This window comes from Fusarium verticillioides, chromosome 2 (genome assembly GCF_000149555.1).
Source record: "Fusarium verticillioides 7600 chromosome 2, whole genome shotgun sequence".
Taxonomy (NCBI): domain Eukaryota; kingdom Fungi; phylum Ascomycota; class Sordariomycetes; order Hypocreales; family Nectriaceae; genus Fusarium; species Fusarium verticillioides.
In genome coordinates, this window is record NC_031676.1 from 1,186,247 (window position 1) to 1,201,205 (window position 14,959).

Genomic DNA, 14,959 nt, shown 5'->3' on the forward strand with positions numbered 1-14,959 from the left:
AAATTATGCCATAATCATAGCACATGATAACTCATTAGCCGCCCTGATCATGACACCGCATCCGATTGCCCCGCGTTTTCCACCCATAAGCGGGTCCACGAAGGAGCTCTACCTTTAGCTGCACCTTCACTTAAGGTATCGCCCCATCTTGCTGCATCTTCAGTAACGCCTCTTCAACGCTTTTGACGCCTAGAAACGGATCAATCGACTTAGTCTCAGAGCATAAGCCCCTCTTTCAACTGTAGGTAGGTTGCCTCAATCATCCATCATCAAGCCAATCGGCTAACATCCCAAAGAAACATCCCGAGCCCGTCCATCATATTTATATCCAAGCTGGATAAGCGTGCTTCCCGCAGACCCCTCCTCCTCCTACTCTCTCTCTTCATCCTTCTCGTCGCCGTCACTCTGGCTTCCTCACGAGCCTTCTCTCGTCTCGGCTCTTTAGTGAATCACTTCAGATTCCAAGCCCCACGAACTATTCTATCACGAAGACAGCTTGTTACTAGCACAATGGCTCCCGACAAGTATCGTAACCCTCCTCAGGCACCGCCTCTGTTCACCGCCACCCCCGAATCGATCGCTGCCGATACCAAGAAGCTTTGCGATGCTACCAAGAATGTTTTGGACTCTGTAACTGCCAATGTTACTGCCGACAAGGCCTCTTTTGCCAATGTGCTTGAGCCCATCCTCATTGACGAAAACTTGGCTGCCACCAAGAGACGCATTCTGACCTTCTACCACCATGTTTCCACCAACAAGGAGCTTCGCGATGCCTCTACTGAAGCCGAGAGTGCCTTCAATGACTTCGGCATAGAGTGTAACATGCGGGAGGATGTCTTCAACGCCGTCGATGCTGCCTACGCCAACCGAGCATCTCAGGATCTCACCAAGGAGCAGGCGCACGTCCTTGAGAAAGAGCGACAGAAGTACATTCGCAACGGTCTTCGACTGCCCGCTGGTCCTAAGCGAGACCGCTTCAAAGAGATCCAGAAGCGTCTGAGCGAGCTTGAGATAAAGGCTCAGAAAAACCTCAACGAAGAGAAGGGTGCCATCTGGTTTACCCCCGAGGAACTCAAGGGAGTTCCTTCTGACGACATTGACATTGATTCACTGGAGAAGGGCACTGGTGAAAATGAGGGCAAGGTCAAGCTGTCCTTTAAGTATAACCATTACTTCCCTCTTATCAAGTATGCTATCGATGCCGATACTCGCCGCAAGTACACCATTGCGGAATCCAACAAGGTGAGACAACCAACAAAACTCCAAAATCCCTGCTAATTGAACCTTCAGGCGAATGTCAATGTTCCTATCTTCCAAGAGATCATCGCCCTCCGAGATGAGGCCGCTCGCCTTCTCGGTTACGACAACCATGCCGCTCTGCGCATTGAAGAAAAGATGGCCAAGACTCCTGCTGCTGTTCGCACTTTCCTAGACGATCTTCGCAACAGACTGGCCGAAGGTGGTGCGAAGGAGATCAACGCACTGAAAGAGTACAAGAAGAAGGACTACGAGGAGCGTGGCCTTTCATTTGACGACAGCTTCTACATGTGGGACACATCGTTTTACTCCAGAATACAAAAGGAGAAGGAGTATAGTGTTGACGAAGCCGCAATCTCGCAGTACTTCCCTGTTGAGTCGACATTTGCCGGTATGCTCAAGATTTTCGAGGAGATTTTCGGCTTCGTGTTTGTCGAGCTCAAGCCTGAGGAGCGAGCGAGGCTCAGCCCCACTGGCAAGGCGGAAGACATTGTGTGGCATGAGGATGTTCTGATCTACAGCGTGTGGGACGATGAGGCCTCGGGCTCAAGCTTCAATGGTTATCTGTACCTGGATCTTCACCCCCGAGACAACAAGTATGGCCACAACGCCAACTTCAACCTTGAGCCTGGCTATGTCACCGAGGATGGCAAGAAGCACTACCCCGTCACTGCTCTTGTTTGCAACTTCAGCAAGCCTTCACCAAAGAAACCTTCTCTGCTCAAGCATCACGAGGTTGTGACCCTGTTCCACGAGCTGGGCCATGGCATTCACGACTTAGCTGGCCGTACCCGCTACAGCTACTTCCACGGAACTTCTACGGTGCTTGACTTTGTTGAAGCCCCATCTCAAATGCTGGAGAACTGGTGCTGGACACCTAGCGTTCTTAAGTCGCTTTCCAAGCATTGGGAGACTCAGGAGCAAATTCCCGACGAGCTTATCGAGAAGCTTGTCTCCACCAAGCGCCTCAACTCCGCTATAGGTGCACTGGGACAGCTCGTCATTGGACTCTTTGACATGACTGTGCACACGCCCGAGTCTCATGAGGCTGTCAAAAAGCTCAATGCCGGCCGAGTTTGGAACACCCTTAGGCATGAGATATCTGGCACCAAGGGCCCTGAGGATCTGGGCGAAGGACTGTAAGTACCTACTGGAGATGAACTTTTACTGTTAAACTAACTTGAATGTAGTGAATGGGGTAACAGGCATGCCGGCATTGGCCACTTCATCGGCGGGTACGATGCTGGTTACTACGGCTACCTCTACTCAGAGGTGTTCTCGCTCGACATGTTCCACTCGTTCTTCGCCAAGAACCCAATGGACGGCAAGGAGGGTCGCCGATATCGCCATACCGTTCTCGAGAGAGGTGGAAGTATTCCTGAGTTGGAATTCTTGAGGGAGTTCTTGGGCCGGGAGCCTAGTTCGGAAGCTTTCTACAAGGAGCTTGGACTTTCTTCATCCGCGTAGATGGCCTTGGAAGATAGTCACGGAGAAAAGAAAGCCGCGTAGACAATATTTTATCGTATCAAACAAAGTCAGCGAAGCAGAAGAGAATAAACCGTCAGCGATTGGTCAGACAAAAGGAATGATGCCGTGAAAGTATCGCAGCTCGGAATGTTTTTCGATAACCCACGTGGAAGTGTTGCACGAGAATAGTACCAAGTTCTTGGTTTTCAATGGATGCAGTGATATACGAGAACAGAATCTCGTATCTTGCGGCTACCCGCGCCGTAGATCTGGGTACCTTGGTGCTGTGCCTGGAGATTGGCCATGCAATGACCACACTCTAATGTTGTTACTGGACGGGCTGTAGATGCAAGGTTGGCTGCATGGATAGTGGTGTTGTACGGTATTAGTGTGGTGTAACTCAGCGTTTTCGCCAAGTAGAGAACTAGTAATATGAAATTAGAAATACGATCCTCGCAAGAATGGAAAATGAGAACTCAGCTGCGTTTATCGAATACAATCAGCCGTTGCTGGGAAATAGCCTTGGAGTACATCGTGGCCTGCAGGCTGCCTTTCGGTCAGGATTTACGAGTGTGATAGGAGCGCTTATTTAAGCTTAACTTGTTGAAATCGATTTGAAAGAGCTGATTGGAAGCACAGGGAGTGGCCTAATTAAAGTATTGTATTAACTGTAACATGGATAGAAAGGAGAGGCATTCAAGATTCAGGAGCACAGACTCTTCGAAATTGCTGGCTGGAAATACAGAACGAGAACAAACGCTTGCCGAGGACTGATGTCGAGAAATCCAATGCCAAGGAGTCTGTAAGAAAAATCTGACTGGAAGGATTGTGGTTACATTCAGTCAATAGTGTATCGAAATAAGGGGCTGTTTCCTAGGATAAGGTACCAGAGTTTCGGACAACTTCCTCACCTTTCACCTGGCACCTTGTAAGTTGGATGGTGTCGTCTAGATTTGCTCATCCGCGATACCTACTCATAGTATCCTGAGTCAAGTGCCTCAAATGGCCTTGAACGGCCTAGTTCACTACGTTGTGGCATCACTCCCAGGATCTCGAACAGCAAGGAATACATTGTCAAGAATCGTGGGGAAGTGAGATTCACAATGCCGAGGCATCACCGTCCCGAGTTCATACTGAGATGCTCAGATCCTGGGGAATACCTGGTCTGTCATGAAGTGATTCTGGGGAAACATCATCAACGGGGAGATCCGGAGCCGTGTGGAGGTGAGAAAACGGCGCTTGATCTCCGCGTGGCTGACTCCCGCGGCCGCCGCGATGGCTTCATCAACTCACTTTGCCTGGAGAAGGTATCCGGAATGTTCAACTACCGGGGACTAAGCCGGGCGCTACGGCGTTGAACGGGCTTTGGCCTCCGCGCCGCCGGTTCCCTTTCATCAGACCACTCCAAAGATCCCTGAGGGGAAGAGATTGAAGAACCAGTAGGAATTGAGAATTTGAAAGACGAGGCGGAGGGGGACAGACCAAAATGACGCGGTTTGTATTGTATCTTGAGGGTTTGAGCTTGAGTTCGAAGGGGATCTGCGGAGAAGCTGGAGATGGGTTAAAGTTCTGGTATGGATGGCTTGAGTGGGGGAACGGGTAGTCTAAGTTGAAGATTGCGGGGAAGATGGGGTAATGCTGAGGGCGTTGTAGACGATGAGATGCTGTTATCATATCAAAATACAATTGATTATTATCCGATACTTGATACTTGATAATGCATTGTATTTCATTGCTGCCTAGAATAAGTGGAAATATGATAGATATTTGGACTGTTTGACCGGTGAGAGATAGCCTACTGCTTGTCCCATTACAAAGCAGCCACTGATGTATATTCAGTCAACTATTATACTGCGCCTTGCACATCTTCATTTCAACATGTACGTATCCGAGCTGAAATATCTATTCACCGTCTTTACCTGCTCTCGCATGCTGTAATAACGGCATCCACGGCGTGGCTGAAGAATCAAAAGAGCACGACTGGACAGACTCTCTTCCTCGCTTCAGGGCACGCTCCAGAAATGAAGCGTCATATGCAGGTTCCCTAGCGCTAAACCATCTCCAAAATGTTTTTTTGGCGGGCTGATGTTCCAGGCGATGTCACTCCCAAAAAACGTGGCGGGGACCGGCGGGAAGACCGTGGCGGGGACCGGCGGGAAGACCGTAGCGTGCGGAGCAAACACCGGGACTGGACCGTGCTATACCGTGGGAGGGGAGACTAAAGGAGGGAACGAATAGCCTTTTGAAGGTTGGTTTGTATCACGAAACATATTTGAGAGCCTCTGATTCGTTGGCCTTAATCAAAAGTGTTTAATGCGATTTACTAGTTAGTTAGCTGTTAGTATGAGAATACAGGCCTAGAATGAAGCCATGAGCTCTTCCTTGTTCCTGGCTGACGATCTTGGCTTGGGGAGTGATCATATCAGAGTATGCTAATTGGGTTGTCCGTGAGAAGAGGGGAAACCCAAAGTGCCGTTGAGAATGGAGATACAAAGTCTTGGCTGTGTTTAGAGTAGCGGGAGGAGAGAAGGACTGGGACTGATGAGGGGATACAAGGATAGTTTTAAAAGACGTGCTTCTGATAGTTGGACCTAATGCATAGTGACAAACAGCGGATCCGACGCAAGATAATAGGCAATGGCAATGTAGGGAGGGATGCGGATAGGGATGTGAACAAACAGTTTAGTCGATCATCAGTGAGCCCCATAATTAGATTCTGAATCTCTTTAGGGACATGTTTGCGTCTGTGTCAAGAATGGGATGACATGACATGGCCCGTCCCCCGTCATCTCTGAACACAAGGTCTTTCATCTGGGGACACAGTAACATGACATTACATGACACTACACTACATGAGATGAGATGCCATGCACGATTCGATTTCAGCAGGCTTCGAAATAATGGTACTACATGTACACCCATCAATTTCTATCTTACTATGTTAGTGCGTTGGTCCTCGGAAGACACGGCGCTGATCAATAAGAAAGTTGGGGAAAATAAACTTCAACTTGGCATTGGAGATTCTTAGTGATTGACACTAACGAAACTACCTACACCAAAAAACCTGATGATCTACTACCTTGTAAATCAATTAGTGGTCATATTCGCTAGTCTGACCCGACTCTCTCTATTCCTCTCTCACCTCTCACCTTTCCCTTCATCACGGCTCACACCTCGTACATGAGTTACATGGCCCAACACGCTCAGAGCGCCATCTCGCGTGGCCGCCCCTCGGAAACACAAGGAAAGAAAAAGACAAAAATCAGCGTCACGTTTGGCGTTACATGGCCCATCTGCCGGGCTCCATACTGATTTTCAATTAATTCAAGTCAAGTCATATCAAGTCAAGGACAATGGATGTAAGTTGATGAAGGCGTGCAAGTGCAAGGATTGTATTCCCTGTAAAGGTGACCCCAAGCCCCCCGCAAGAGGGAAAAGAAAAGCGAGATTCCCAAGATTCTCATGCGGCGAGTATTTCTTTACACCCCCTCCCCCTCTGAGACATAAGAGATTTTCAATACCCTGTAAATGTGGAGGAGAGATACATCGAGAAGGAACAGATTCTGACATGTGGTTCGCCGGTTAGTATAGGTAGTCGGCTGCAGTAAACGGACGGGCAAACGGAGGAGACAAGGGAATCCAAGGGTTGATGTTATGGTTGCATACTACTCCAATTCCTTCCTCTCCGCACTAACGAGACTATCATCCCTCCATAGTTGGCTCAAGACGAGAAACGTGGGCGCCCAACTTCTCCACACGCCGAGTTAGGGGTCTAACTACCTAGTACGTTGAGAAGTGAGGCTTTCCTAGGATATACCTAGACTCAAGCCTGGGGGAGGTTAGAAGAATTGACTATTAAAAGGGCCACTTTCCCCAGGTTTTTCGAAAGAGATATCCTACCAGAACAGCCAAGCATCTACAACTATCACCAAGAAAAGAAACAGGATTAGAATTGGAAACTTGCTTCTTCTTTTGCTTGTTTCGTTTCTCCCGTTTCTCGCCTCGTTGATACTACGCAAATAAGAGGGTTTCCTTCTTTCCCCCTTGTTGCACCTGCACCGTCACTCCCGCGTCTGGGGTTCGGGCATTGCCTTCCATACTTGACTTGATTTGGCCCTACAGCTCCTTCTGTCTTGTCTCTTACATTGACGAGGCTCTGTTGCTCAGATACCACCTTCCTCCTCTTTTGAGCCTCCCATTCTTAGGTTCCTTCCTCCCCTTCTGTCTCGGCTGGTTGCTTATCTGCATCCGTTGTCCTCTATCAGTTCCTTCCCACCACGTTTTTTTTAGAAGCCGGCCCTACTTCCACCCATCACCTTCTCGTGTGATCCTACGATAGATTACCTTGCCTAGGACCCTTGCCTATCAGATTCTTCGATTGTATTTTGGATTTCCTCATCATGAACGACTACGATCGAAAGGAAACTTTGGAGGAGAAGGCCTCTACCTCGGAGGTTGATCTTGCTGGTGTTAATGACCCTTATGCTGGATTTACTGAAGAAGAGGCGAGGGAAGCTGTAAGTGGCATTGAAACAAATGTTTGATGACCTACACTAACAAGGTTTCAGGAGAAGAAATTGCTTCGAAAGATTGATATGAAACTCGTTCCTTGGGTATGACAACTCTGCCTCATATAACATGTAACCTACTAACCACGATCCAGCTCTGCCTTCTTTACCTCATCTGCTTCCTCGACCGAACCAATATCGGAAATGCAAAGATAGCTGGTTTAATGGATGACATACATATGGACAGTCACCATTTTAACCTGACTTTGACCATTTTCTACATCTCATACGCTGTCTTTGAGCCTCTTGCCAATGTCCTTCTCAAATGGTCCAAGCCATCCATCTTCATTCCTGCAATCATGTGAGTTCAAACTCTCAGTAAACCACTAGCACACAACTAATTCGTATTCAGGGTCCTCTGGGGTGCCTCAATGCTGGGAATGGGCTTCGTCAAGACCTGGGACGGCCTCATGGCTGCTCGATGGTTCCTTGGTGTCACAGAGGCCGGCCTCTTCCCCGGAATTAACTACTACCTTTCCTGTTGGTATAAGCGATCCGAATTCGGTGCTCGTGCTGCGTGGTTCTTCTCAGCTGCAGCTATCGCCGGTTCTTTCGGTGGTCTCTTGGCTGCTGCTATCCAGAAGATGGATGGCGTCGCCGGTATTGCCGGCTGGGCATGGATTTTCATCCTTGAAGGTCTCATGACCATGATTGTTGGCATCATCTCGTTCTGGATGGTCCACGATTTCCCTACCGATGCCAAGTTTATCACCGAAGAGGAACGAGCTCGTGTCATCTATCGACTCACCGCCGACAAGCAATCTTCTGCCCAGGACGAACAATTCAAGATGAAGTACTTCTGGCAGTCCATTACCGACTGGAAGACCTACTGCGGGATGCTCATCTACATGGGACCCCTGATGCCCCTGTACTCTTTCAGCGTTTTCCTGCCTACCATCATCCAGAACATGGCCTTCACCGACAAGAAGGCCGTTGTCAAGAACCAGCTTCTCAGCGTACCACCCTACGCTTTGGCCGCAGTTGTTACTATTTGCGTTGGTATGTACTCCGACAGACTCAACAAGCGAGGCATCTTCAACCTGTGTGCTGCCCCTGTCGGTATGGCTGGCTTCATCATGCTTATCGCCTCTACCAACCCTGCTATTCAGTACACTGGTTGCTTCCTGGGTGCCCTGGGTATCTACCCTGTCATTCCAATCACCATCAGTTGGGTCGCCAACAATGTTGAGGGTGTTTACAAGCGAGGCATCACTCTTGGGTTTGTCATAGGATGGGGCAACCTCAACGGTGTTGTGAGCAGCAACGTCTTCATCAACGGTCCACGATTCTACCCAGGACACGGAACCGTTCTTGCCTACATGTTTGCTGGTATCTTTTGTGGAAGTCTGTTGATGTATGTTTTGCTCTCGCGTGAGAACAAGGCGCGGTTGGCTGGTGAGCGGGATCACCTTGTGGAGGGCAAGTCTGAGGCGGAGATCCATGAGATGGGAGATAAGCGACCCGATTTCCTCTACACACTGTAATGATTTTTACGATGCGTCAGAAACAGGAGGATTGTTAGTAGTGGATGGTATTATACAGGGTTTATAGTTTTTGAGCTCTTTTGTTAGCTAGATTGTAAAGTGGCGCTGAGCTCAATCGATCCATTAACTTAACTTGCTCACTTGTCTCTTTTCTCTGCAATTTTGTGACGGCTGTGTGCATAATTCTCTCACGCGAGAGCTACAGGTGAGAAGCTGTGCTGTGGGTTTGTCTTTGAGATAGCCAATTGAATGAGTTTTGTATGTTCTAGAAAAGTAGGTGAGCATAGCATTCCAGAGCCTGATTTGAGATTCAGCCAGCCAGACGCCAGAGAAAAGAAGCAAGCAAGCAAGCACACAAACAAACAGGGCAAATATGCAGATCGATCTGCTGACCTATACCAAGCCGGACCCGTACCTGAAATAGAATAGCCTATGCGATGCAGACATAGATATTGCCTAGACATGCATTGGATGAGCAGAGTAATTGGATCAAGGCTATTGTTTGTCGCAGCAGCCACCCGCCACGTTTCATAATTAGCCCAGCTCCAAACGAAAGAGATCCAAGCCTCGTCAGCGGGTACAGTAAAGGGCTGATCGAGCTCGAGTCTGCGCCGAGAAAGGTGCTGGTGATGTCACACTCTGATTCAGCCCACGGGAGCTTACAGCTATAGCCTTGAAATTGAAGCCCATGTTTCTCTTTCCCCTCTCTCACCGCAATTGAATGGGACTGAAGCTCGGTTAAAAATCAAATCAATGTTAGCTCAGCTGGGACTCTTCATTTCGATTTAGTTAGGAGAAGCTAGGTCTCTCCGAGTCCGGGGAGGCTGAGAGTTGGGACAATGCCATCTCATCTGCCTCCATATTTGGAGATCGAGACTAACGAAACGCACAGGCGATGCCAAGGCCAAGCATCAGATCGCGGGGTGGAAGATGCAACGTCGAGACTCGTTCAGGGGGGCGGCTTTGTTTGTGTGTTTGGATCATAGAGAGGACCAACACTGCATAGAAGGAGTCGAGTATTAGCCCTATCAAATCACCGCTTTTGGTAAGGGCTGACCGTTTTGGTTGAAGCCTGAGACTATAAACGGGAGATGGGACAAATCTGGGGATGAGAATCTGGGGCAAATGGGTGTTGGTGGATTAGTATAAAGTTGGTGTTGGTCGATATGAGCGTGATAGTGACTGACAGTGATTAACAGCTGGTGACGTCTTGGTTCTCAAGAGGCAGGATATCTTGGGTTGTGTTGTGTCTTCTAGAGGGAGAAGAGATAGAGAGGGTGCTTTGGCCATCAGTGTCAGTGTCAGTGTCACTGACACTGCAAAGCCTACTTTAGCCAACATTATAATTCAAGCGTTGGTGGGATTTCAAAAGAGACGACACAACACACATTTACTCAATATCTGATATTCTCTCTCCTGGAGGACGACAACTCGAAAGGATTGGCAGATGAGAAAAAGGCAAGTCGCAGAGCCAAGGGAGAGAATGTGTATATGACATGTTTGGTCAAACTAATACGCTCTAACCAGCAGGCTGGCTATTGTAGTCTGCATCTCTCTCTCTCTCTCTACCGAGTGTTCGCTTGTCGAGAAAGGACAATCATCCTTTCACAGTCCAAAAACATAAAGAGGCAAAAGATCCCTCGTCTAACGGCAACGGCAGAAGCGGGTGCTTGCATCGTGTTAATGTAACACGACGCTTCGACCTTGGCCCTCTTTGGACGACTCTCTCAAACCATTCATTGTTATCCCTCTTCTCTTCTCTTTTCCCTCTCACACTCTCTTGTGGTATCGCTCATTTCTCTTCTCGTCTTGTACATTTGAACAAGTTACGCAAAAAAGGACATCACTTGACACTCCTTCACATCACCTCACTTCACCTCACTCCTCCTCTTCTCCTTCTCCCTCTCCCTCTCCCTCTCTTCTCTTCCACTCTCTTTATTCTCAATCTTTCGCCTTTATTTGCTTCATACCAATCATTCCTTTTGCTTCTTGCACTCGCTCCCCCACTCCCTTACTCGGGGACTCGGGAAACGAGAAAACACCACCTATAAAAAATGAGTCACCAGTTCTTCACGAAGAGAGGCATGCCCGTTGAACTCGAGCCGACTCAGAGGACAACGCTGGTGCTGTTTGAGCGAATAGGAGGCTCTGTCAGCTTGGTCGCTGTCCTCTGTATCTTCGTCGCGTATGCGCTTGTGCCCAAAGTTCGAAATGTTCAAAACACCTTTATCGTGTTTGCGAGCGTCGCGAATGTTGGTGCCAGTGTTGCGAGTATCATCGCCTTGGATGGGTTGGAACTAGGCGTCGCTTCACCTCTTTGTCAGGCACAGAGTTTCATGTTTCATATGTGAGTTGCCTGTCATAATCTCATTCTCATTCTGTTATCACTGACCTCGTATAGGTTCATGCAGTCTGATCCTTGGTGGTCTCTGGCCATGGCATTCAACGTCTTCCTCGTCTTCTTCTTCCGCGCCAAACCCGACTCATTCCGAAGATGGTGGTGGATATATTGTCTCATTTGTTACGGTGGACCTTTTGCTATTGCCATGGCGTTGCTTGTGGTTAGAACCCCCAACCGCGGCCTTGTGTTTGGTGAGGCCACTGTAAGTCTGCCCTCGGTATCAGAACAAAGGGGGCATTGTTTGTTGACTCGATGACAGATCTGGTGCTGGGTTAACCAGGACTGGGAAGGCATCCGTATATATACCTACTATATGCTCGTCTGGGTCTGTATTGCTGGTTCGATCATCTTCTACTTCATGGTTGGATATCATGTCTTCCATACTCGGAACCAACTCAGGAGTTTGACTGCCTCAAGGAGCAGAGAGCCAGCCCCCGTTGAGCCACCCCAGCCCCAAGCTGTAAGTCTGCCTGACACAAACATAACATAGACTATCCAGCTAACATTTAACAGCAACGCCAAGTCGAGTTCCTGTCGGTCCCTCAAGACTGCTTCTACGGCACTATCGTCACCGAAGTCCAGGTCGTTCACTCGACACCCTCAGCGAACCAGCTCCCCAGTGAACCTAAGCCCGCTTACACTGCTGGTCCATCGTCACCTCAGGTCTCCTTTGACGAGAACCCACAAGTTGTGCAGGGATCCCACAGTCACTACTTCTCGACCTCTATATCTCCTGGTATTGACAGCAGAGAGCGAGAGCGAACTAGAATATCCCCTCTCCGTCGCATAGCATCAGCGACAAACCGAACCATCAACAAATTCGTCATCGACGATCCCATCAAGCGGGCGTACTTACGCACGAGTTTCCTTTTCGCCCTTAGTGTGCTGGTGACTTGGATCCCGAGCAGTCTGAACCGCATCCACAGCTGGCTCGTCGGTACCTCTCCCTACGAGTACCACGTCGCCACGGCCGCCGTCCTTCCCCTCCAAGGGCTCTGGAACGCGGTCATCTTCTTTGTGACGAGTGGGAAACCTCTTCGAGAGTGGTACAGAAACCTACGCCACCCTCAGGCCCTGGATAGAGAGATGATCGAGACACGGGTTGAGCATGATGAGCATGTTGGAAGAAGCGACGAGAGTTTCCTGGACGACACAGACTCCGGTAGTGACGTTGAGCTGCGAAGAATGGGAGAGGTGCCGGGCAAGAGATCGACGAGTCTTTGAAGGGAGGTTTTTAGAAGGGACCCTTTTCTTATGTGTGGTCTATATGTACGATGATAAGATTTATGGCTTGTGATGAGTGGCGATGTGTGTATCGCAATCTAGGTAGACTAGAATTCTAGACTTGACAATAACTGAGCATCAATAAGTGACATGTCAGTGGCACGAAACGTGAACTGAAATCATATCTTTGAACTCTCAAAGGGAAACAGTCATTTACAAGTGTCTCAATACACTCGACTCGGTTACATGGCTGCGCCGTGAATCACAAGAGTCTTTCCAGAGTTTCCAATTTCCTGCACCGCAGATTGCTCCACGGCCATGAGGAGACTACTCGTTCTTATGAGCAATTCTATCACTAATCAGCACATGTCACGCAATCATGAACTAGAATCATACCTTCATATACAAGCTTGTAGTGAACTGGTGGATCATCATCTGGACCTGAAATCAGTGGCATCGTTTCAGATGCTGCCGGTGCAACACTGAATCGTATTCCAACGGTATTGTGCGTATCAATCCAGATGATATTCTCAGAGTCGGACTGGAATTTATCCTGTCTACTGGCCATCTTGGCGAGCCACTTTCGGAAGACGCGGATGACCCCATCGACAATGTTAACATGGCTTATGAACAGTCCGCTCCTTGGGCCTTCCTTGACAAGGTTCGTAACGGCACAAAGCTGAGAGAACATTTCCCCATCATCAAGGTTCACATCTTGGGTGGCGGTATCATCTTCAACATCATCAGAGGGCTGCGCCTCCGTGGGACGTCTCCGGCTCCTTTTGATACTTCGGTTCTCGGGAGCGAAGACGGGCTTATAAGAGGCATACAACGCTCTCAGGTCAGACAGCTCGGGCATATCTTCACTGATGGACTGGCCGTCCTGCCCAACAATACCTTGATAGCGACATGCCAAATAAGGTGTGTAAAGCTGATCACTTGGGTGGTAGCACTCTAAAATAAGCTTATTGTCCGGAAGGGGCGCAGCTTGAAGCAGGCGTTGGTGAAGGAGACGAGTGACAAGAGAGCAGATGCGGCGGTTAATCGGGGCGAAAGAGAGTAAATCTTGAGTTGAGAAGGGGGTTAAGATTGAGGTGAGAGTCTAAAGGAAAGTCAATTCTCAAAATGCCTCATGGTTTCCGGGGAAAATATACTTCATTTGGTAGAACATCGATGAAGCTATCGTGAGTCGTCATCATAGACTCTGGCTCTCTGAGCTCAGGTTGGATAAGATAGAGGTGACGATACGATAGACAACGGGTATGTTATCCACTAACAACAGAAAAGTTAATGATATAATAATGAATATTGGTTACGGGCGTATTCAAAGCCAGTGGAGAGAAGATTTGGGCGTTGATACAAGGATTGTGAGTTCTTGACCGTGTTATGTTATGTTGAGTGTAGCTTGATAGCTTCAACTTGAGGTGACAGCTTCATTAAATGTCCTAAAACGCGGGGGAGGGGCAGGCTAATTCATTTAGTCAGCATCCGCAAGTCCGAATGACGAAACACTATCTTTCCGTCTTTGATTAAGTTGATAGCATTATCCAATCTTGTCCCAATCGAGAATTCTCCTACTATTATACTATTAAACAGATAATGCGAATAGATTCTATCCTCACCGCCAATGATGCTTCAAAACGTGATGGATATAGGTTAATACCTACTCTATAGTCTTGACATTAAACTGCTTCGTGTATAGCTGGAAGCCACGAACTCTATAGACGTTATCCGCCCCTTGATTGGCCTTTTTATAGCTTGATCTTCTCTCAACAGAACGGCATGTGGCCATAAGTGTGTTGAAATCTACCACGCAGCTGTTGACTTTCGGCGTTGAATGTTTAACGCCAACATAAAAGCATGAGAGGTGACTTTTATACGAGAGCACACCCAATTACAAGGTGCATTATGAACTTAATTTCCCAATGAACTACCTTAAGTAATTGTGCTTGTACAAGACTGTTTAGGTAAGGTACCTACCTACCTTAGGTTAAGAAGCACCATTCAGGTAGGACCCGGGACCCGGAGCGGGGTGGGGCCTAACGGACGGAGAACTCAGTTTGCGAACGACGGAAGGCGTCCCACTTTAATCCGGTTAACCTCAACCTTCCCTCAACCTTCAACTCAATGATCACAAAGAACTCAAAGAACATAGGAAGGAACACTCTAAAGTCTAGAGGCTCTAAAAATATTCCAGGTTGGGAAACTGCATGCCTGTATCAAAATATCATTATCATAGTCTCCAATCTCATCCAAACATATCATATGCTCGGGAACCTCAGATGTTCAACATCTTCGCATAGAGTGTTCCTCAAGGTTCAGCCTCAACACAAGGTGCAATCGATTGTCATTATTCAAATAATCGTATTATCAGCCTCTTTCCCGTATCGAACATATTCTCGGCCAAAACCAACTCAATATGTAAACGCCGTAAACATCTTTTCAACAACAAACACAAATCGAGAGCCAAGAATTGGCCGGAAAGATTTGAGGCTCAAAATGAGAGGCCAATAACTTTCTAAATGGTCCGATTATTGAGGGGAAGTAGACGCCATGGC

The 14,959-nt window shown here is 48.2% G+C and overlaps 5 protein-coding genes across 6 annotated transcripts; 4 read left to right on the forward strand and 1 right to left on the reverse strand.

Moving 5' to 3' along the window:
* The first annotated feature begins 120 nt into the window (after positions 1 to 120).
* On the forward strand, positions 121 to 2,957 carry FVEG_06207 (thimet oligopeptidase). Its single transcript, XM_018894505.1, has 4 exons — positions 121 to 241; positions 297 to 1,242; positions 1,291 to 2,396; positions 2,448 to 2,957. The coding sequence occupies exons 2-4, from the start codon at positions 511 to 513 to the stop codon at positions 2,722 to 2,724; spliced, it is 2,115 nt and encodes a 704-aa protein (XP_018751594.1). The 5' UTR covers positions 121 to 241; positions 297 to 510; the 3' UTR covers positions 2,725 to 2,957.
* A 228-nt stretch (positions 2,958 to 3,185) lies between these two features.
* On the forward strand, positions 3,186 to 4,082 carry FVEG_06208 (hypothetical protein; the record flags this gene model as incomplete). The annotated part of the gene is made up of 3 exons (XM_018894506.1): positions 3,186 to 3,294; positions 3,408 to 3,526; positions 3,705 to 4,082. The coding sequence occupies 3 exons, from the start codon at positions 3,186 to 3,188 to the stop codon at positions 4,080 to 4,082; spliced, it is 606 nt and encodes a 201-aa protein (XP_018751595.1).
* Positions 4,083 to 5,649: 1,567 nt separating this feature from the next.
* On the forward strand, positions 5,650 to 8,904 carry FVEG_06209 (hypothetical protein). Of its 2 annotated transcripts, XM_018894508.1 has the most exons (6): positions 5,650 to 5,664; positions 5,712 to 6,083; positions 6,311 to 7,241; positions 7,293 to 7,337; positions 7,388 to 7,593; positions 7,645 to 8,904. In XM_018894508.1, exons 3-6 carry the CDS (start codon positions 7,125 to 7,127, stop codon positions 8,774 to 8,776), a joined length of 1,500 nt encoding a protein of 499 aa, XP_018751597.1. In that variant the 5' UTR covers positions 5,650 to 5,664; positions 5,712 to 6,083; positions 6,311 to 7,124; the 3' UTR covers positions 8,777 to 8,904. The 2 variants fall into 2 exon arrangements, with proteins under 2 accessions (XP_018751597.1, XP_018751596.1); XM_018894507.1 differs by having other exon boundaries at positions 5,712 to 7,241; positions 7,645 to 8,896.
* Positions 8,905 to 10,830: 1,926 nt separating this feature from the next.
* Positions 10,831 to 12,401, forward strand: FVEG_06210 (hypothetical protein; the record flags this gene model as incomplete). The annotated part of the gene is made up of 4 exons (XM_018894509.1): positions 10,831 to 11,123; positions 11,178 to 11,379; positions 11,437 to 11,637; positions 11,691 to 12,401. The coding sequence occupies 4 exons, from the start codon at positions 10,831 to 10,833 to the stop codon at positions 12,399 to 12,401; spliced, it is 1,407 nt and encodes a 468-aa protein (XP_018751598.1).
* Positions 12,375 to 13,806, reverse strand: FVEG_06211 (hypothetical protein). The gene is made up of 3 exons (XM_018894510.1): positions 13,556 to 13,806; positions 12,798 to 13,503; positions 12,375 to 12,750 (listed from the first exon to the last, which is right to left on the reverse strand). Exons 1-3 carry the CDS (start codon positions 13,598 to 13,600, stop codon positions 12,644 to 12,646), a joined length of 858 nt encoding a protein of 285 aa, XP_018751599.1. The 5' UTR covers positions 13,601 to 13,806; the 3' UTR covers positions 12,375 to 12,643.
* Positions 13,807 to 14,959: the final 1,153 nt, after the last annotated feature.

What these genes read in the sequence shown, in the direction of transcription:
- FVEG_06211 (XM_018894510.1), bottom strand. Translation starts at nt 13,600, where the DNA reads ATGATGACGACTCACGATAGCTTCATCGATGTTCTACCAAATGAA. An exon ending in TCGATGTTCTACCAAATGAA is followed by an intron (nt 13,504 to 13,555) that starts GTATATTTTCCC and finishes ACTTTCCTTTAG; the next exon opens with ACTCTCACCTCAATCTTAAC. An exon ending in CTACAAGCTTGTATATGAAG is followed by an intron (nt 12,751 to 12,797) that starts GTATGATTCTAG and finishes GATTAGTGATAG; the next exon opens with AATTGCTCATAAGAACGAGT.
- FVEG_06207 (XM_018894505.1), top strand. Translation starts at nt 511, where the DNA reads ATGGCTCCCGACAAGTATCGTAACCCTCCTCAGGCACCGCCTCTGTTC. An exon ending in CCATTGCGGAATCCAACAAG is followed by an intron (nt 1,243 to 1,290) that starts GTGAGACAACCA and finishes TTGAACCTTCAG; the next exon opens with GCGAATGTCAATGTTCCTAT. An exon ending in GAGGATCTGGGCGAAGGACT is followed by an intron (nt 2,397 to 2,447) that starts GTAAGTACCTAC and finishes ACTTGAATGTAG; the next exon opens with TGAATGGGGTAACAGGCATG.
- FVEG_06209 (XM_018894508.1), top strand. Translation starts at nt 7,125, where the DNA reads ATGAACGACTACGATCGAAAGGAAACTTTGGAGGAGAAGGCCTCTACC. An exon ending in AAGAAGAGGCGAGGGAAGCT is followed by an intron (nt 7,242 to 7,292) that starts GTAAGTGGCATT and finishes ACAAGGTTTCAG; the next exon opens with GAGAAGAAATTGCTTCGAAA. An exon ending in ATATGAAACTCGTTCCTTGG is followed by an intron (nt 7,338 to 7,387) that starts GTATGACAACTC and finishes ACCACGATCCAG; the next exon opens with CTCTGCCTTCTTTACCTCAT.